Source organism: Neopelma chrysocephalum, unplaced genomic scaffold (genome assembly GCF_003984885.1).
Source record: "Neopelma chrysocephalum unplaced genomic scaffold, ASM398488v2 Primary Assembly neopelma1_71, whole genome shotgun sequence".
NCBI classification, from domain to species: domain Eukaryota; kingdom Metazoa; phylum Chordata; class Aves; order Passeriformes; family Pipridae; genus Neopelma; species Neopelma chrysocephalum.
This window is the reverse complement of record NW_020897731.1, coordinates 13587609-13610310: the sequence shown is the minus strand read 5'-3', so window position 1 is coordinate 13610310 and position 22702 is coordinate 13587609. Positions and strand designations below refer to the sequence as shown.

The window sequence follows — 22702 nt, the reverse complement described above, 5'->3', positions numbered from 1 at the left end:
TTTACTATCTCTGGGAATTAGTTGAAATAAGATGTGGATTACATATAAGACATAAACTCTGATAAATTCACTTCTCAGAATTTTGAATTAGTAAGCAGGTTACATTTAATTTACTGTTTTTAGTATAGAGCACAGTATAGTTTTATAAGCACTGTTACAGGAAACTATCCAGATGTATTTTCTGTATTATGTATAATGTGAGTGTTTTACAGGGTGCTTTTTTTAGCAGTAGTAGCATAAGGTGACATAAAAATGGGTGGCGGTGATCTTCACAGTAAAACATAGAACTTGTGTTATGTTATTGTAAATGCGTGCAGCGATTAGGGTGCAAGTAAATTAATATATTCCCAAATTCAGCTTACTTCTGAATCATTATCTCTTCTAAAACTTGTATTTACAAGTTTAGTATAATAAAACACTGTAGCATGTTTTCACATTAAAAAGTACATGTTTAAACTTTCTTCATAGTTTTGTATTAATTATTCTTCTAAATTTATTGTGCTACTTTGTGGAGTTTTGTTTCTATTATCAGCAGTGTTCTTTATTGTTAAGTTTAATAATTCTGTGCTCCTTCTGCCACTAAAGGTCATATTGAAAAAGCACACCTATATGTATGTGCATGTATGTGTTTGTCTGTGTGTGTCTGTATAGGTCATATGAATGTGTATGCGTTTTGTTTTCAGCAACCAGTAGTGTGATGCAAAATGGAGAGAAAATAGATGTCCTGCTGCTTGTCGAAAAAGGAAGGTAAGGTTCCTATGTGAGTAAAGGTTTGATCTGTTTTTATATTGATATTTTAGAATTCTTGTGTGTAAATCCTGGAGTTTTTTCACTTGGGGTTGTTAGGAGGAGAGTAAATTTGCAGACTTTTTAAATTAAGGGAAAATCTGTGTATTAATTACGTTTTATGTCTATGTCAGGAAATTCTAACAAGCACTACTTAATTAAAAGCAGTTTTCCCACTGAGAAAATTATTCCCAGATTAGTCTGCCAATAATGGTTTCTTCAAAAGGAGCTAACTTCTTTTACTGTGTAAAAACAGAGTAACTCTTTGGAGCATTAACTACCTACTTCTCAATTTTTTAATCACTCTTATGTCTGAGAATTCCATGCCTTAATCTATGTAGGTCAGGTTTGAGCGGATATGAATGAGTCCCTGGGTTAATCTTATTGTAATGTCTGATCTCAGTTAACACCATCCTAGCTAGGAAAAAACATACTCATGAAACAAACATGATGCATATTTGCTTCCAAGTAGGTAATATTCTGTGGAGATGACTGTGTCGTATTTATAGTGATATGAGAGGTTGAAACTTGAAAGGAGGTAGTTTATTTCTGTCTCACATATAGGCAAAAATTCAAAGATGAAAGTAAAAATTGTGGAAAATAATTCTTAGTTTGTAATAGATTGGGGGCTTTTTTATTTTGATAATGGATTATTGGATGTCTGTATAAGAAGTAGTACAGTGTTTACACAGTCTCTTGAACAGCCAATAATAGGTTAATAAATGAACATTGTTTTTCTCTTTATCCGGCACACAAAAAATCTCCACAGATACCTTTGATATCTAATCAGGGATTGGAGTAACTTGTTGGAGAAATGCGTTGTAACTTGTGAGTTCTGCATTTTAACTCTTTCCAGGATACTGTATAAGATTCAGAATTCAGTAAGGCTATGAAGGCTAGAAAGAAACACTTTTTCTTGGGCATTTTTTGCTTGTTTGTTTGGTGTTTTGTTTGTTTGTTTTATTTTTCTTTGTTTGGGTTTTTTGTTTTGTTTTGGGGTTTGGGGTTTTATTTCCAAAGAAGTGTATTGAAAGATGCAGCATTAAGTAAGCTGCATACACCAACTAGTGAATCAGAGGTTTCCTGTTCAAGGTGTAGTCCAATAGATGGATCTAAACCTTGCATCTAATTCCATAGGTAATAGTGCTGAGCAAAACTCTTACCTCCAAGTCAGAGTTTTTTTCTTTATAATATATCTGTCAAGTAAGGGTAGGTTTTCCCTGAACTGCTTTAATAATTTAGTGGAAATTCTGAACTATTTGACAATAATTTCACCAGGGGCACTGGCGGATTAATGGTGGACATAAATATGTTTAATTTTTCTTCACTGAAGTCTGCCATAAATAATTTAAATTCATGGTGTTCACTTTATCTTAACCATTAAAAGCCATATGGGTATGTAAGCTTTGGCATAGCGATTCTTGCTTAGGATATTACTCTAAAAGTATCCAGATGTTCAATGCAGTTGCATGAGATTGCATCTTAAAGTGATAAGCAATTTAATGTGTGTGTGGAAAATGATTAAGTATAAAATCACCTTTGTCTTTAGACTCAATTACTGTAAATTGAAATAAAGCCAACAGTCCTCCTTGTGCCCCTTGAAACTCTAGATAAAGTAATTAATACCTCTGAGACATCATCAGCATCAACTAAATGAAACATCGCAGTTTCTAGTTTTCCTATTTGTCTGTGATTTTATATCAGTGCTTCTCTAATGTTAACTTTGGCACAGATTGATCACTTGGAAGAGACTCTATATAGCTGATGGCTTCCATGTTAATCTGTTAGTCACTTAAATGCAGGATAAATTATAAAATGGAAAAAAAATAGTATTGCAAGAATTATATAAAACAAGTATGATTTTTCCAGAATTAAGAAAAGTTGAGGGAAAAAAATCGAACACACCAAACCAAAGAAAAAAGCAAACCAAACCAACAAACAAAAAAAATCTACCTTTGCATAAAGACATAAATGTGGTCAATGTCTTATATCTTGTCAAATTTCATTAGAATAAATTATGAAAATTCCTTGAGAATTTTCTTACTGACTTTCCATTACTTACAAATACTTATGCCTCTTTTTAAAATCTCGGTCATTAGGTTGATTAATTAGGGAAAGTCATACATTTACATGTATCATATATCTTTTTCTTTTACCTTTTTTTTGTTAAATACTGTAGGCAAAAGAATGGCTTAAGTTGTTAAAAGTGGACTTCACACTTAAGAGTGATTTCATATGCAAGTAAACATTTTCAGAACTGTAAAAACTTCGTCTTCTGAAATAATTATAATCTAATAACCCTATGAAATCTTGTTTATTTAAAAAAATACTTAATAAATTTGGGGTACATATATTTAACATTAATCTGATCCATCTTTATTCAGAAGAAGAATTTACAATTGATTTTGGCCTGTAATGTACATAATGCTTTCCTGCTTTTATAAAATACAAGAATTCAGAGAGAATGCTACCAAAAGGCATGTGAGATTTTTCTGAAGTGTTATAGACATGAATATAATCCACTCCTACCCCTTCTTTTTTTCCCCCCTTTTCCTTTGCCCTGTTTTCTACTTGGCATCCTGCTGTCCATTTATTCTCTATCTGACATGTTCAGCTAATGAAGACTACCAGCTCAGAAATAAGAGGTGGTAATCATAATATACATTGCCAAATAGTAGCATATCATGAGAGGCTCAGCCACGCTAAATATTTCCAAAACCACAACACTGCTTCCCTTTTTAAGATTGTTGTCTTTTTGGAGATCAATGTACTTGCTAAATTTTCATGATAGTTCTAGACCACTTCTAACTCTACATTATTTTTTTTCAGATCAGTTAATGTTTGTGTTTGGGTATCTTTGCTAAAGTAAATTATAGAGGAACAGACACTCTTTTATGACACTTATTGGTTTTTGTTGCACTCTGGTCTCTACTGGAGCATATTGTCTGGGCTGTTAGAGCTGTCTCAAACTCAGCTGGAAATCTTGACTTTTTACAACACTGTTTTATGCCATAATCAGATGATCATTTGTCTCTTCTTGCGTTCCACTTTCATAGTTGAAATGCTGCTTGACTTTTTGCTAGAAGTGGCAAACCATTTTCCAGATTTCTGTGTGTGATGCTTCCCTTGGTCACATAGAGTTGTCCTCTCATTTGCTCCATATTCAGTTTGGATTTTTTTTCCTTGATCTCTCCTCCGTATTTTTAAAATGCCTGAAGTGATTGGTGATACTTGGTCTCCTGTTGCCATCCCAACAGAAGTTGCCTAGTAGATGGGTGAAACAGCTACTCCTGTGTACTTTGGCAGAGGACAACAGAGAGATTTGTACACTGAAGACAGGAAAGCTGTCTGAAAACAACTGTACACAGTAGTTTTAAAATGTATTTTCTATATATAGAATTTAATGTAAAATCTAATGCTACACTTTAAGGAAACACAGTTGTGCAAACAGTTCAGTTTCAATTATTTCCTAATTTTTTCTGTATTAATTTAAGTTCTCTCTTAGGTGTCAGTGAATGTTTTCAGGCCATACTGTAATCCAGATGGTGCTTTTCTTCCCCGTTATGCTTCTCTTGTAGTTAGCTCTTTCTTATTATGAATAATAAACCTTCCCTATATACTGGCACAATTTCTTTATGGTGATGGTCCATGAATTACAATGCTTTCTTAACCCTTTGATGATAGCAGTAATTTTCCTCATAAAATGCAACTATGGGCACAAAATTCTAGAATCCAGGATTAATCTAAACATAAGACTTGGATGGAAAGACTTGTGCTTCCAGTGCTTCCAGTATGATGTGTTGGATATAAACTCAATATCCTTCAAAGAAATATTGCTGACCTTCTTTACATGTAACAGTAATTATTAGTGGAATTTCCATGCTTTAGCTGCAATTTGATTTTCTAATATAATTTCATAGTGATGTGTATCTTCTTGGTACCTCTGTTTTCAGATAGGTAAATTATCAGAATCACTTGAAAATTGCCAGAGGGCACTAAATTGTGCTAATGTTGATTTCTCACTCTTCCTCCCCACAAACCTTACCCAAAATCACTTACTACCACTGCTTTCCCATTGCAGAGTTGTGCAGCAAAGCATACAGACATAGCTAAAACTAGTGGACTTTGCAAGATGGCTTAAAGATAAGCCTTGCACTGTTGTGGATGAAGTGTGGTCACGTATGTTGTTTGTCTGACTGCTGATGCAGAAGGATGTTCTGGTAGTCAGCAATAAAGTTGAACAGGTAATAGTAGCTTCCTTAATGTTGAGACTAGGTGATTGTGGACTGCTGCAGTAATTTGTGTCAATTCAATTCTCTCAATTCACTAAGGCAGAAATCTACCTTGGCAGGCCTTCTTGTTTGATCGAGTACTTAAATTATTAATTTCTTGGGTATGGATTTTATGTGCTTCACAAACATCACAAAAACTGCCATTATTCACCACGTAATCACTACTGCTAAATATTTGTTATGAAGTGCGTGCTCTTTATCAATTTTTTGAACTGGAAAAGTAGCATATATGTAAACATACTATAGAAGGCACTGAATTTATATTGAAGGAATGCATTTCAGTTCAGAGTCTGTGCAAAATATTTGGTAGTCTGCATGATAGATCTTCATAAATGTTGCAATACAAATTCTTTCAAACATGATTATTTCTATAAGCCTATTAAATTCCTCAGTTTTGTGCCTCATGGGATATCACTACATTTCAGCCAGTGTTAATGCTTAGTCTTAAACCTTGGATTTAATATAACTTTATGTTTTGATAATGACAATTAGTTCAGTGAGAAATGCTTGTATTTGTTGTTACTGCTGTCTGAAAACTGTGTGAAAGAGACGATGAATTGACATGAAAAAGAAGCCAGATCTGCAAAGGTGTCTCTATTGCTTCATGAAGTTCTATAGGAGACTTCTACTGTGCTTTGAGGAAAGTTCTGCTCATCTGCTGGTAATCATTTCCTCTTTCCTTTTCATTCCTTCAAGGTTCATGGAGATCAACAAATGATTTTGAATTAGGAAAAAAATAAAAATAACACTGTTAAGTTTGTCTGAAAGGATTAAAGTTAGAAGGAATTATTTAAACTTCTTATTTGTAAATTGTTGTATGTTTTTATGATTTAAATTTATCCTAGGTGTGCTCTCTCTCAGCCAAAAATTATTGAGGTTTGAGATGAGCTTTCTAAGCCACTTCCACAGGAAATTGACTGAGTTCTGAACTGTGTCTGGCACTGGTTTCATTTCTTCTTCTCCTGTCTTCACTTCTATGGTATTGTAGTGAAATTGCATCTCAGATTTATCTTACTTTTTTATGTGACCACTTTGGAGATTTTTTGACTGGGCAAAGTTAATTTTTTGAAAAATAATTAGATGCCTTCTATCAACATCCAGGTTGATAGCAGCAAGATTTTTCACATTTCTGTTTTTTACTGGCAACTTCTCTTTCCTGACTGTGTTGGTCCTATAGGACTGCAACTTAAACAAATACCACATTTTCTTTTCTAATTATTAAATAACCTCTTCCTTTGTAATTTGAATTTAACTCAACAGCTTCTGCAATTTTAGAATTTTAGAAAATTTAGAGAACATCGTCTTGGTAGTTCTGATATGTTTTTTCTAATGTGATACATTGAGAGGAAGATGGAAAGATCCATAAAATACAAGGTAATTATTTCCTCATAGTTTAGGTAGTTCACATATCATAACAGTTGATTTACAGGCACATGATTTAGACTTTAGTATCTCTGTGAAAAATACTGATAAGTTTATATGACTTTTGAAATTCAATACTGTATTTTCATTCTCCTCCTATGGTACCAATTCATTGATATGCAGCAGAGTTGCCCTTTTCTTGTTTAGCAGTAATAATATTTTCACTTTACACTATATTGCTTCCTGTATATATCATAATGCTTTAAATAACAAAAAATAATCTGTTGAAACTTCCATTTATCCTTTTGCATAATACCATAATATGAATCCTGGTGTTCTGCAGGGAAAATAAAAACGCTGTAATATGCATATATGTGTGCATCTCTTGTGTTGGGAAGCATGATAAATCTTTTATAAATTATAGTCCTAACCTCTTCTGATCTGTGAATAATAATACTAAAGGAATAGAGTCTCATACACTGTCAAACTTTTTTCTGCTCAGTTCAAACTTTTTACTTTCCTTAAATGTATGGCAGCAGTACTAGAGAATGTTAGGGTGATGTGTTCTTTGGAAGTCGTTGATTGAAAACTACCTGTTCTGACAGCTCTTAAGAAAAAGGTTGAAAACATTGAATTAAGCACACTCATTTTGGTGCAAAAATATGACAGCTTTATGCAATTTATTGGTTTTTTTCTTAGTGGAAGAGAGAGACTGTTTCTACTACTCAGGCGTGTAGTTAATATGGTTAACATGACTTTGGCAGTCATGAAGTAAAGACTTCTTAAAAAGGGGCTTCAGTAAGGAGAAATATTTTAGTGTCATCTACTGTGCTGTTGAATGGCTAATGGCTCAGCCTGTACGGTGAATCCTGGGTCTGTGCATGTAATACATTGACTGCATCCTCACTTCCTACCAAGATAGGAATGCTAGAATGGAAACATTTATAAAAACAAAATTGAAAGATGCTAATTAAAAAAAAAAAAAAGAAATCAGGTGTTCCCTCATTATATAAAATACTTGGGATTTTTCTTTTCTAAATGAAATAATCAAAATGAAAGTTTGTTTCTATTTTTTCTTTTTTTATTATTATTTTTTTCTTCTATTTTTTCTTCTATTTTCTTCTATTTTTTTGATGGAAGTGTTTTCATAGAAGTTCGATGGAACATTTTAACTCTTTGTCATTAGCAAATAAATTGTCATTAGAGAAAACTGATCCCTGACATTTCTTTCATGGAAGACTAAGAGCATGTATGTAGAAAAGTTTGCTTGCCATTTTAACCCTTTAAGAAGTTGTTTATTACATACATGCATATAGATGAACATACACTCTCAAACTTTTCCATTTTAGTATTTTCTCTTTCTGTCAGAGTGGAACAGAGTTTACTATAGCATGTTTAAATAATAAAATCAGAACAGGATAATGCTTTGAGATAGACAGGTAAAGTGTTGCACTTATTCTGCCTCAACTCTTACCTTTTTCATACATGTTCCTTAGCTCTGTGATATCCTGAGTGTGATCGTTTTGATACTTGTGTAGGAGGGAAATTCAGTATGTCTCAGCTACCCTACAGAAGAAGAGGAATGGTGGGTATGTGTGCTGTGTAGGGGTGTGAATAGAAAAGAAGGAAAGCTTTTACGATTTTGAAAGTTGTCTCTAAATCTGTTTCCTGTTTAACTGTGACTTGGACATACGAATGCAGAGTGTAGGAGCAAGACTGAGGAAGAGTAATTAAAATGTTGACAGGTTCTTTCAAAGGCCTGTGACAGTGTTTGTAGATCATCTTTTGTTTATTGTGGCAGTGCTAGTATGAATGTAGTTGGGAAAAAAAAAGCTGTAACAATAGACCACCATCACAGCTTTATGTGGTGGAAGGTGCCTTGATGTCTTACTCCAACTGTTCCCTTTTTTTTGCCCCTGGACATCTGTTTTATTGCTGTAGTACAATAACAGAATTTTTTTTTTCCCAAATTCAAAATATTTTTATACTTTTCAGAACGCTATACATCCATGGCCATACCAAGCTGGATTTCATGGTCTGGTATACTGCAATTGAAAAAGCAGCAGGTACAGATGGTAATGCATTACAAGATCAGCAGCTCAGCAAAAATGATGTTCCTATTATAGTGAACAGCTGTATAGCATTTGTTACACAGTATGGTAAGTATAGTGGATTTTATTCAACATAAGATCATTTGTATATTACCTAAGCCCCCCCAGTATCAGATCTCATTGAATGAGTTAATTTATTACTTAAAGTAAAATCATGCCCCTTGTTAGCCTTGCCACTCTTTGATGTGATGGTGAAGTACACTGCCACACATCTGAGAACACGCAATTTGGGGAAATAAAACTAGGTTTCCTTTATAAACACCTTCCTATTTTAAATATTGCCTTCTTTGCCTTATGTAACTCAGCCTTGGGGTCCGATGCAGACATCTCAGCCCAGGAAAAGCATGACCTGAACTGGTCAGCACATTTTCTGGGAAACTGGTATTAACCACGGAGTTGGTTCAGTCTTAGGCTGCTGGGTTTTCAGTGTTTCTTCAGCCTAAGGATGTATAGTCAGTTACCATTTGTTCAGGTAAATTTTGCCAGCATAATTTTCCATAGCATTAGGTCATACACAGATGATGTTTGTGTCCTTTTACTACTGCAAATTCATCAGTTTTCTTCTGAAATGCTAAATACATATCAACCCTGTACCAATCTGTCTTTGGGATAAATACCTCTGTCAGTGTGAGAGCCCCTAATTTATATTTGAGCGGTTGAAGTTTAACTAAATAGCCTCTGAATGTGGCAACACTGCATTATGGTAAATAGTTGTGTTGGGGTTACAACTATTGCCTAAAACTAAGATAAATGTTTTTGTTAAATTATTTTGTAATCATTAGTAATAGGAATTATTCCAAGTATAGTTTACACCATTTCATGCACTGACATGTTTTTAAAGCAGGGTAATTTTGTCTACCACTTAGAACAACTTCTGTATTCTAAATTAAAATTCAATTTCCTAATGTCTTAAATAAGTCAGATCTTTATTAAAAATAGTTTTTTTCAGGATCAGCATTACTGGGTGTTAAACTGCTCATTTGAAATCTGAAGGAATAATTTGTATGCATTACTTGCATATATACATATTTTCTTTTGTCACCATTGTAGAGGTTTTGTCTTTAGTTGTAGTCCACAGAAGACAGATGCAATTGGGTTCCATGGCTGTTCCTGGCAGTAACAACACAAAGGCAATATCAAATGGAAGTGCTTGTGGGCATTACAAGAAAGGTGAATTCTAAGAACATAAGACATGATTTCATAGGTTTTGACAGAATACTTAATTTGGCAGGTACATGAGAAAAGCAGGGTTTTATGTAAAGTACTGGTCTCTTTCAAGAAATGTGAATACAGAAACACCTCTACAAAGAGAAATAGGACTGCACATCTGTGAAAAACTTACACGAGGTTTAAAATTCAAAAGTTTTGACTATTCTCATGTGCAATGATTGACGGTAGCCTTGACTTTGTTTTAGACTATAAATTTTCTTTGAAGTTGACTTCGGTGGTTTAAGTTGTTAAATACAAGAATAGTGGCTGCCTGATGTCTTCCAGAATGTGAGAAAAATCAGAAAAAAGGAATACTTTCTACTAAGCTTGAGGCTTTAAAGAATAAAATGTTTCAGATTGGATGAATGTAATAATACTTTGCGTCCTAAGCTGAGTTCATCAATAGGGTAATAAAATAATGGGAGTTTTGCTCATGAAAGCAGCTGTGTTTTATGTGTAATACAATACCGATCATCAAAACTTCTTTTCTTTACTGTGCCTTTTGAAAGTACTGTTTTAGGAAGTCCTGAGGATATTTGGGGATTTGAATTTCCTCTAAAGTACTCCTGAAATTGTGATCTCAGGCTTGCTTAATATTATTATGTGTATTTTTGCAAAGAGATCTAGTTGGGTGTAAGCAGACTTGGTAGAGTTTTTACTAACGAAGTAAGTATGTGCAAAAGGTCAGAGTGATTTTGGTAGGAAGTACAACGTGTTTGGCACCCACATATGCTTTTCCTATAATGATGTTCGGAATTTTTAAAAGAATACTTGATTTTAGATTCACTTATTTTTCTATCGTGTATTTCTGTACCTTAGGTTTAGGTAGTAAGCAGATCTACCTTAAGAATGGTGACTCTTCCAATGTGTCTGAACTGCTGGAAAGCTTCAAAAAAGATGCAAGGAGTGTTAAGCTAAGAGCAGGAAAACATCAGCTTGAAGATGTGACTGATGTACTGAAAAGTTTTCTTTCTCAAATAGATGATGCACTTCTCACTAAAGAACTTTACCCATTCTGGATCTCTGCATTAGGTAATGTATTCAACAACACTCAATACAAAAAAGGTTGTATGTACAATTTCAGTATCAAATTTCAGGGGGATTGTTAGTTACTTGCCCTGTGTCCACTATGCTATTTGATAATCGGCCCTGTAATTGTAGTGAGGAAAAAAAATATTTAAAGCATAGCTGCAACAGAGAAAATTTTATTGCCTTTAAGAGAAAATAGTAATAACAAATAGCAATGTTTACCTGACAATAAGTTGTAAACAGTAGACCAATATTGTCCTATGTCAGAGTTGGATCAGACAAAGTAAAAAGTGATGATTTACATGTTATAGAAGCATTTAAGATAGAATTCAAGAAATAGAGACATGTTAGAGTAGGAGAAAAGCATGTACTCTGTCTTTTGACCATATGTAGTTAAAAATGGCAAAATACTGATGCTATCATCTGCTTGATAGTTAAATGACAGTCTTGCTGCCTAAATTTTTTCTATAGTTTTTATGAACATTCAGACAAATTTACATATATTAGCAATGTAAACTTGGTAACATGTCATTTGGGTTTTTTTCCTTAGAAATGTTAAACTTAATTTGAAAGAAAATATAACTGACTTCCTGTTCCTGGAGATTGTGATGTATTTAAAACATAAGAATGTGTGTCTCTGTATGGTTAGAAGCAGAACTATGAGATTACTAATACATTAATCAGTTATTCATTACATAAATTGTGATGATTTTTATAATGTTCTTTCAAAATAGCTGTAGTTATATTTGTTTCTATATTGTAGTATTTACGAAGTGCAAGAAACAAATGGTTTCCTTGTGAAACTGTGCTATAAAATTGCAGTTGATGCATAGCAATAAGAGATGCATAGGAAAAGCTAAGATAGAACATTAATTTCTACATGAATGCACAGGAAACATAGGTATACTTACTGTATGGTGAGTTTTGTCTTTAAAAAAAAGCATTTTCCTATCTGATTTTGTTTAAGTTCAAACATATGGAGATTGCTTTATTATGAACCACTAGAAGTTCAGGAAATTCAGGTATTATCAGTATTATGCATTTTGACCTTTAACCTCAATTTGAGCAAACTAGAGGAAAGACTATTAAGAATTTTTTCACTTACCACAAGATTCATCTCATCAGAAATCAGAAAAATCTGTGATAGTTTAGATTTAAGATAACTTTTTTTTAATGATGTTATAGTGATTCCACTTCCTGATATGCACATGGGGCTAAAATTCTGCTTCAGAATTTTACAGCAGAGAATCCTGTCCTGTTATAGTTAAATGATACTGAAAGTACTTGTGGGAAGACTAAAACACTTAGGAAGATAGAGTAGAAGACCTTTAAAATGTTGTTTTGTTGTTAGTTTATTTTTTCTTCTAATGGAAGAGATGAGATAGAAGAGATTAACTTTGCTTATGTCTCGAGGAGGAGTATGCTCTGTAGTATCTATGCAGTACAGGGAGGCAGACTTGAGAGCTGTGACTGTGTCTCAGATACTGTCATTCCCAAGGCTGGAATTCCTGTCATTGGCCATGCCATTGTTCAGCTATGTGTAACTTTGTATAACTTGTTTACCAACCCTTCCCCTTTGCTCTCCTCTTATCAGTCTTGTCTACGTGGTCTTCAAACTATTTAGGGCCTTGAGACACTTTTCCAGTAAAAATTTAAAATATGAAAAGGTCTTTTCCTTTCTCGTTTCTGGAAACTCTTAGAAATATGTTTGCCCTTGTGCATACACAGATCCACTCACACATGTACATGCACAAGCTACAGATTAAATATGCTTTGAAAGGAAAAGCAATTGCTATTCTGGGATTTAGTCTTAAACTGTAGCAAATGGTGCTTGAATATAGAACTGTCCCTCTTTGTTGCTGTTTCCCTGAACTGGTGTACAATAATAGACTTTTTTAATAGTAGGTTGTCAGCACTGCCTTTATGAAGTAGAGGTTGGTTGGGTAAATAGTAATTTTAAAGGACTGGATGATGTTGTTATAGTTAATGAGAACTGCTGTTGGGTTTTGGTGTGCATTGTTATTAATGCTCAATGATTATTATTATTTTCTGGCAGATACACAGAATGAAAAGGAACGTGTGAGGAAGTATGGAGCTTTTATTCATTCGCTTCCACCAGTCAACAGAGCAACTTTGGCTGCTTTAATTGAACATCTTTACAGGTCATTGCAAATGATGCATTGTAGTAGAGAAATTCTTGTAATGTGTTCTCAGTATAACTCTACCATATATGGAATGTGGCTTGTTTCGTTAACCAGTAATCACAAAAGCTTACCTAGTTGCAACAATTAATTACATTTGAATCCCTTTAATTGATAATGTGTTTTTTCTTTGGTTGTAATTTTGGCAGAAGGTATCTATAAAAATCCATGGATTAGAACAGCCTTACAGGGAGAGAGTGTATGTGTCTAAGTAGGGTAATTTTTGATGTAGCTTCTTAATACAATCTCATTTTACTCCAGTCAGCTAGTCTTCCAGAGGATTGTTGCAAATCGTTCTTGAAATTAAAAGATTTTTTTTCAGTGAAAATGTCCTTCTCTACAATCCTTTTGCACATAATAACTTTGAGAATTGCCTACCCTTTCTGTTTTTCATCAGTGCTTCATTTTACAAGGTAGGTAGTGGTAGAGAATATCCAAAATACAAACTTGTTTAAGAACCAAAGAACATGTCTTCTTCCAAGATCAAATAAGGGGCAGAAAATATATAAAAACTATGTGATTGGGTGGTTTTATGGTGTCATGGTTAATATTACTGGTCTATAGTGTATTATATCATCTATTGAACAAGTCAAATTATATTTCTGGTTAATTGTAGTGGGTAGAGAATGTGTAGAAAATTCTCTTCACAGAATATTGTGTTAAAAAATTAAGTTACCTAGCTAGGTACGTAGCAGATGTAATTTAAAAACTATTTATATTATTATGAAATTAATTGGCACCATTATTGGGAAAAAGATTATAGTATGTATTGTGTTTAAGGATATTTCTAAGCGTATCCAGTTTGGAGATATTAGTATGCTGTTGCATCTGTTCTGAAAGTAGTTTGAATTCATGTGTATAACTGCCGATGCCTAAAACCTATTCTGACACAGTTTCAGTTTTTCTTCGATGTTGATTATTGATAAAAACAGTCTAACTGCAGCTGGGCAGCTGCCTCTGGCTTTCTAGGCTGAGCACCTGTTTGGTTTCCCACATATAACAGCCAGAATTCTGCCATGCTTTAAAGTGTTTGCCTCTGAGGGAGACATTATATAAACAACAGAACTGATATGAACACTTTACCATAAGTATAGGAATTAAGGATCTAATTTCTTTCCACATTTTGTTTGATCTTAGATGATAAGTTTGTAAGATCTGCTTCTTTGCATATTACAGTGAAACTGTATTTAGCATTGGTGTGGCCTCACCTGAGTACTGTGTGCACTTCTGTGATCTGCAATTTAAGGATGTTCAGTTATTTGAATGTAATCAGGAGAAGGCAACAAAGCTGGTGAAAGGGCTGGAAGGAATGGCCTATGGGGATCACCTGAGGACTTTGGGCTTGTCTAGTTCAGAAAAAAGGAGGCTGAGGGGTGACCTCATTGCCCTGTACTTCTTCCTGAGAAGGGGAAGTGGAGAGGAAAGTGCTGGTCTCTTCTCCCTCATATCCAGTAATAGTGTGCATGGAAGTGGTTCAAAGCTGCGTCCAGAGAGATTCAGACTTCTCCCTGGGAGACATTTCTTTACCAAGGGGCTGGCCATACACTGTAACAGGCTTCTTAGAGGGATGGTTGATGCCCTCTCAGTGTTTAAGAGGTGTTTGGACAGTGGCCTTAGCAACATGCTTAACTTTTGGTGAGCCCTTAAGTGATCAAGCAGTTGGACTAGATGATCGTTGTAAGTCCCTTCCAACTCAACTATTGTATTCTGGTTTTATTCTTTTTAACTCTAAATAATTTTTGTATCACTTGAAATGCAGTTAGAAAGTTTTCATTTCTGTAGTGAAAGATAAAGAATATAAAGAAATATAAAATAAATAAGTAATAGTACATGTTTTCATTTCATTTAGGGAGTTATTCTTTTTGAAATGAATTCGGTATTCTGTAAGCTGCCTCAGACAATTAAAGGAACAATGAAACCTTCTAAATATGTTTATTTTTCCTTCAACAGGGTGCAGAAGTGTTCTGAAATTAATCATATGAACCCTCACAATTTAGCCATGGTGTTTTCCTCATGCTTATTTCAAACTAAAGGCCAAACTAGTGAAGAAGTCAATGTAATTGAAGATCTAATTAAAAATTACGTGCAACTTTTTCATGTAGGTATCTTTATGTAAAAGTATCCTAATTGCTCAGTTGTTAGAGATGCTAAAATATAGAAACTTCTTTAAAATGAGCTTGCTATTAGTTAAATGATCTGAGGATTTGCAGAGCTTTTGAACTCTTAATTCAGTGGATGTTGTTCTTGGCCTGCTTTAAATTTTATTTCCCAGCTAGCTTAATCTGTGTAGGAAAGACTATTTATGGGATGCTGTGAGCTACTGTTTTCCAAAATGGTGCGCATTCTTCTTGCCATCAACAGCTTATTAAATTTAAGAAAATTTTATGATTATGACTATTAAAAATAATACTTTTAATAAAATTTTATGGGCCTGATGAGAACTGAAGCATGGAAGGATTTTGTGTTCTTAGTTTCTGAGCTGTGATTGCAATGTGTTTTTTTCCTTTGTTCTAGAAAGAATCTTAAATTCAATGGGATAGAAAAGATACTACTCACAGCAATTCCTATTAGGCATTTTGATTTAGAGTTTACTGTGCCGCTCGAACATTGTTTGGCAGTTTTTCATGGATTCCTCTCTGCTTTAAAATTTATTTCATCAAGTTTGTAATAATGAGTCTCATCAATGAAGAGCTGTTTCTGACTGATAGAATATTTTGCATAACTGCTTCTATAAGAACATGATTGACAGTATTGATAATTGTTACAATATTTATTATTTATTGATCAAGAACTATTAATTTTAAACAGATAAATGAAGACCAGGTCAAACAAATGGATATAGAGAACAGCTTTATTACCAAGTGGAAAGACACTCAGGTAAGTGGCAAATATCAATTGGTGTGAGAATAATTTCAACAAAGACCATTTGGTTGTTTACAGGGTTTTTTTTATACCTAGATTTCTAAAAGTAAATTTGTAAGTTTGTGTCGTGATCAGTGTTGTTAACTACAGAGGTGAGGGACATAAACTGAAATGAAAGAGGAGGCATAAGCTGATAAAGTAAAACAGTTCTGTGTAGAGCATCTTGTGGAATTATGTTCTGACCCAAGCTTACAGGTTAACTTACATGCTTTTACTATGCTTCATAAATTGTATTAGAAAGAAATAGTCAACATTTGCAAGTGCAAGAGTGATGTCCTCTCTATTTTTTTTTTTATTTTAAACATGTATATTAAATACCTTCAAATGTGTATTAGCTTTTATTATTTCATGAACTTTGGGTATACTTGGTCTCTCTTTATTAGAGTTACACCATCACTTTGAGTTTAAAGCATCTGAATCTTCAGTCGCATCCTGTTTTGTGACCGTTTCTAGAACCCCAAGGCACAAATATTATTTGGATAAGCTTCAGACACGTGCTGACAGTCAAACAGTGAACTTTAGGATACAATATAAGAAAATGGGAGATCTTATGCCACTTATTGTCATCTTAAGTTCCAGTTTTACTTGTAACAACTTTTGAATAATTTCAGGGTTGTAAAAAACAGCAAAGTGATACCATGTTTCACTGTCTGAATGGTATTTCTGTCCAATGCTAATTATAGCAAAAATCACCGAGCTTTGTAATACTACCAAGATGGATGAACTAAGAGAGGTAAAAAGAGATGTAGGGAGCTTAAAAGCTTTTACAGAAATCTAAAGTAGTGGAGGAGAAGCTTTTAGTGATTTTGGAGTTTATAGGGTGGTAGAAAAGGATAGAAAGCTAGCAGAGAACATCTGTAATGCTTTCTCTGTTGGCTGCCTTCCTGCTTCCAGCAACAGTTTCGTGGTACCTTGTAAGCCATAATTAAGAAGACGGGGTCTTGGAAATACATGTTGAAATTGCATGTTCTGTGAATTGCTGTCTGGAATTGTTCTTTTAGCTCATATTCCCTTATTGGCTGGGTTGTAGTTGCGTGAAGCCCTCTTACCGTAATGGCTCTCTGTCAATGTGCGTATTAGAATGTCCGTTTCCTGCTTTGTCTGGTGGGGAATGACCAAGTTACTGAGAAATAATTTGAAGTTTATTTCTAATGTCTGTCTTGCAGAATGGAAGTATCTGCCAATAAATAGCCACATAAAAAGATAGCCAAAAAATCCCCCAGATAATAGTAATTGAGCTGCTGGATTTAATTAATTATTCTTAATTAATACTGTATTTGAAGAAATCATAAAATGCTGAATTTGAGTTAGAAAATATTTTTGGACCTTATCGAATCATTGGTGTCTCTGCTGTATGGCATTCCCTGGGAAAAGAGCCACTAGATAGCAAATGACCTGAGAAGACCGTAAGTTGTTTGGGAGCATGTCATGGTTTGAAAAAGGCCCAAAATCCAATTCTGATTCCTAACCCCCCTCCCACATCTCAACCCCACGTGAGATGGGTTTTCCAGACAAACACACAAGACTCAATATGGGGGAAAGGAATATATTACTGGACTGTACAAATAAATAAGTACTTATACTATAATACATTACATATAATCTTAACTCTATATCTATCTCTACCATGACAATAATATTTACAATGGGCCAAATCTCTTCTCCCTCCAAATAAAAGTCCAGGAGAGAAGAAGAAAAGACCCCTTCCAGTCTCTCAGCAGCAGGTCTCTCTAGGCAGCAGGCTCTCTTCTTCTCTTCCATCAGCAGAAGCAGTTGCTGGCTCTCTGCCAGCACACACGAGGGAGGCCTCAAAGCCTCTCTCGGCCCCTCGACGCCAAACAAGGGGGCTTTCCATGGGCTGCTTAACCCCAAACACGGTTGCGTCACCACGGTCATATCACGAAGCACAGGGGTCTTCGTGACAGTCTGGTATCTTCAGGGGAAATCAAGCCCCTTCACAGAGCTCCCATGCTCTGACTCAAAGATGGCTGCCAGCTTCTCTGAAGCCTGGCAGCAGTGGGGGGGGGGGGCCAAGGTCACCCCACACACACACATTCCTTTGGCCATCCTGGCTTTAGCTCTCAGGAGGCCATGAGCTTCCTAGCTCCTCTCAGCAGTGCATACTGCACTCCAAGACTCTTCAAGTGAGTCCAATCATCCTCCTCTCTCATCAGAGGAGTCTCCAGGGGAGTTTGGGGGTTTTGGTTTGTCCAGTTCTTACCCCCGAAACTCTGTCTCTGCAGTGGTCTCAGTTCCCTTCCTGCTGCAACTTTTCCTTTCCTTTAGACAGCTCTCTGTCTGCCTAGGCTGCATGCCGGCTTCTGCTGCTTACTTCGGTCCTTATCAGTTGGCTCTTTGCCACTGCTCTCCTCCGTCCACTGCTGCTCCGTCGCCGCTCCCGGCGTCTCTCACTGCTGCCTACCGGGGAGAAAACTCCCCCAGCTCCTAGCCACAGGCACTCAGTCCAGCTTAACACTGTTCCGAGTCCCTGCAGCCCCCCAACCGGGGGCTGGAGGGGGGGGCAAAGCCCCCAGGGCTTCTGCCCTGGCTCCTCGTGGCCTCTACAACATGGCCACCCTTCTTCTAACAAGTACCACTGCTTCTCTTCCGGTCCAGAGAGATATGTTTATATTTTGCAGGAGCACTGATTGGGTCAAACCCCAAGGGTCACCACCCCCTGGGGGTTACCACTTTTCTTAGTTTCAGGGGGAAAATCTGGCTCAAACCACTACAGAGCACTTGCCCCAGAGATAATGGCATTTTTCTTTTTAGCTTTCTAAACAAGTGATGGGCGTTGGAATAAAATGTCTACCTTTTATTGGTTAATAAATTGAAGTTTGAACTGCTTTTAAGGATTAGGACTGTGTTCTTTCTGTTGTGTCAACCTGTTACCCTTGAAATAAAAACTAAGGAATGGAGTCCTCAAGAGCCTGACTGTCATTTGTGGCAATTTGATTGTAACTATGAACATTTTTCCCCTCTGAATTAAACTGTGGAACATTTTCTGGGTTTTTTTGGGGTTTTTTTTGGATTTGGTTTTTGTTTTGTTAGTTTTGGTTGTTTGGTTTTGTTTGTTTGCTTGTTTGGTTTTGTTTGCTTGTTTGGTTTTGTTTGTTTGGTTGGTTGGTAGGTTTTGGTTGTTTGTTTTGGTTTTGATTTTATGGTTTTTGGGTTTTTTGGGGTTTTTTTTGTAGCAGATGATTAATGTAACTAGTGTTTCATTTAAAAGCACAGTTTCCTGAAACTTCATATGCACATGTGAAATGCATCGATGTCTAATGCCTAGTATCTCTGCAGTGCAGAAGGAAGTGCTTCATATTATTTCAAAGTTTTTACTGCCTGCAGCCCACTGATTCTGCTATGTGGTTAGAAGGTTGTTTAGAGATTTTATGTATAACTGTTTCTCTAGAAGAATTCTACATATCTCTAAATATGCACGGTGTTGTCAGTAGGTTTTGCTGAGGGAATATGTTAGATCAGACCTGGACTAATGAAAAAAGACTGACCTTCATCATTGTTATATTTTACAATTATAACTTCTGTCATGAGTATATAGTGCATATTAATCATAATTTCAGAAGACTAGATTTTAGGGATGGATACACTTTACATTTTACCAGGCTTGGAACTTTCATGATTACAGATTCATGAATTTTGTGGTTTATTGAAACAACAGAAATACAGAAATTGCTGTTGATAAATGCACTTACTACATCAGCACTAAATATACTAAAGCTAGCAACTAACTAACTAAGCTAAGTTAGCAATTTAAGGTAAATTAACAAATTCAGCTTTGCACTAAACTTGAATTTACCATTATTTAGGCTTAGAGCCACCCGGGTATGCTCCAAAATATTTGGAGGCACAGATCTTACCAAAGGGGCATCCCTGCTTTGGGGAGGAGAGAGGAGCAAACTTTTTGACTTGTCCCTGAAGAGGGGTTGTGCTCTTGTCCTCTAAGACGGAGGATTCCAGATATCAAATTTGTACCTTTAGGAGAAGTGGACATGGGACTATAGTAAAATATAACTGGTTACCTGTTGCTGCGGTCATGGATGGCGGGGCAGCCACTTTCTCATTTTCATATTGGTGGGTGTATTTTTTCATATGTAAACAAGACATAATGAAGGTTGTGGTTACCTTTGGTCAGGCTAAGACCCGTGGTTGAATCAAAGGCAGAAGAGAACCATGACACTTCACCATCACTTCGTCCTCCACACAGCTGAGGCAGCAGTAAAGGCCATCTGACCTTTGCCTGGAGCATGTTAAAACCACACATCATCTCCTCCTTAAAGGACCAAGTTTATCCAGTTATGCATGGTTAAAGGGGAGTGAGGCTAACATCTCCATACAGAGATGTGGTTGCTCATGTGTGCTTCACTGAGGCATTGGGCTGTGAGGCCTCTACAATACCTGTGCCATTGTTAAGTTGTGCTCAAGCCAGGTAGCTCGAGATGAGGTGGCTCAGCACATGTTCTTGCTCGACCAGTCTCATCAGTTTGCCCCAGCAGTTTTCTGCAGGTTTCCAATTACTGATAGAACTGATGACATGATGCAACCGAATGACATAACAGCATCATTGTAATCATGTAAGCATAATGGGTATTTGGCAACTTAGACCTCAAGCCGCTACAATTAAGAATTGTAAGAATTCTTTACATTTAACAACTGATAATCTGACATTATTGCATTCAAAATGTGTGCATATTTGTGGAAAAATCAGTGATGTGTATATTTAATACATTGGAATATACAGGTTACCACAGTAGTATTACCTCTGGTGATGCAGTGTTCAGAGAAGAAAAACTGTACTGAATTTCTGCTGAAGGACTGGAAGTTCACATGTCTGAAATGTCACTGAAGTTCTGTTCCAGGTGGCACTTCATTAGCCACTCTTTATTCTCCGTCCACCATATACTTATGCCAGCTGTTGCTGTAATTTACATCACATTTTCTCTCCATACGGTTGTTTACATGAGCCCAGTGGAAATCATGTGTCAGCTTCATTCTTATTTCTAACCTTTTTCTGTAATATCATCTGAAAAGCAAATTTTACAACTAAATGAGCTTTTCTGAGTCCGTGCCACTATAATTAAGCAACTTTCTTCAAAGTAGCTTTGTAATGTTTTTCATCACAAACGTTTCCATTAGTTTTCTATTCTCAGAGGCTAAACTAACTTAGAAGCTACTGTTCTTCAGAATGTTAATCTTGTTTAAAATTCAGCACTGCCATTTATTTTTCTATAAAAATGTAGCTTTAGCTTCTGTGAATTAGTCAAAATGTATCACAAGGCTTGACTGGTTATATATATATGTATATGTGTCTCTATACTTTTTTTAACCTCTTCCTCTCTTTGTAGTAATATATAGATACGTAGCATCACTATCAATACTTTTCTCAAAATAAAAACACAAATTGTTATTCTTAGTGTTAATTTGATTTTTAATTCTTTATATTGGCTTATTAATTAAAGGGTACAATTATGTCATACATTTTGCTTTATCTAATTATTCCATGTTAGCATTGTACATATAGTTTAGATATCTCTCCAACAAATTTGACAGAGGTTTATATAAAGAACATTTGTTTTGATTCCTTCTTTAATTACAAAATGGCAGGTTTTCATTGTGATTAAGAATCATAAACGTAGTATTTGTAGTAATGAATTTTGATTTTCTGAATATGTACACATGGGTATATGGCTGAAATATTCTGTTATTTGTAATTTTTCCTCTCATTTATAGCTAAGTCATTTTAGGGTTACAGTCCTTTTTTCATGGTTTTAAATTGTAATCATCTGTTTTGGTTCTGAAGTAAGCTTGAGTAACCTTTAAATAAGAGTTATGGTTCTGTCAGTTTAAGATACTAAGGTACACTTATGTCTTAGGCTTCTAAGTCTTAAATATAAATCTAAAATTTCCACTTACTTCATGTCTCCCTTAGTTTTCCTGTTCTTACTTGAATGTATAATTGTAAAGTGTGCTCATTTTGTTTGACGTAGTTCTGTTGGATTTAGTCAGGGTTAGGATTTTCCTCCTGAACCTGTGAAGAGGTATTTTTTTCCTTACACTAGTCAAATAAAAGTGAATATAGTGCAGGTTTTCCCATTATAGTCAACATTTGTACTACTGTTGTAAATAAGTGGGTGGAAAAAGAGTTTGACTTCATTAGGTTCTAGCACATCTACTAGATTATAGTTGTACTTTCCCTATTTAAAAGAATATTTCTAATGCTTTTAAGACAGTCTGATTTTCTTTTTAATTATTTTGTTTTAGGTTTCCCAGGCTGGAGATTTGCTTATTGAAGTTTACGTGGAAAGAAAGGAGCCAGACTGTGGTATTATCATCAGGGTTAGTGTATGAAAATGATACAGGGATTTTTTAGGAGGCACTTACTCATGAAGTGTATCAATTTATTTTAATACATCTTTTTTATATAATTTCACAACAAAGTGTGCATTTATGTTTATCACTATTATTTTAAATGTTTTTTTAGACCTTGCTATGTTGCTTAAATTATGTAAAGACTGGTTATTATGCATTTTTAAGGAAAATATTATGATACAGTTTTAAAGGGTAGATGTCCTTTTATTTTACTGTAGTATACAGTGGTATAAATTGTTGCAACTCTATGGGTGCAACACACAAGAACATTAACAAGTACTCAATGAATGTTGGTTTTATTTAATAGTATAGGCCATTTAAATGATGTTCTTCCTGATTTTTCTTTTTGCCTGTGGCTTTGCATTTCTGCATGCCTTGAGTGTTAAGAAACCAAAGCTTGTTACTA

At 35.2% G+C, this 22702-nt stretch overlaps 1 protein-coding gene across 1 annotated transcript in view; it reads left to right on the top strand.

The window, feature by feature from the left end:
- Positions 1–22702, top strand: part of ARAP2 (ArfGAP with RhoGAP domain, ankyrin repeat and PH domain 2) — a 120285-nt gene that overhangs the window by 70001 nt on the left and 27582 nt on the right. Inside the window, exons 20-26 of the mRNA XM_027686640.1 lie at positions 684–747; positions 8436–8599; positions 10580–10792; positions 12846–12951; positions 14941–15088; positions 15799–15867; positions 22189–22263. Of these exons, the coding sequence (XP_027542441.1) occupies positions 684–747; positions 8436–8599; positions 10580–10792; positions 12846–12951; positions 14941–15088; positions 15799–15867; positions 22189–22263 (839 nt within the window). The remainder of the gene's footprint in view (positions 1–683; positions 748–8435; positions 8600–10579; positions 10793–12845; positions 12952–14940; positions 15089–15798; positions 15868–22188; positions 22264–22702) is intronic.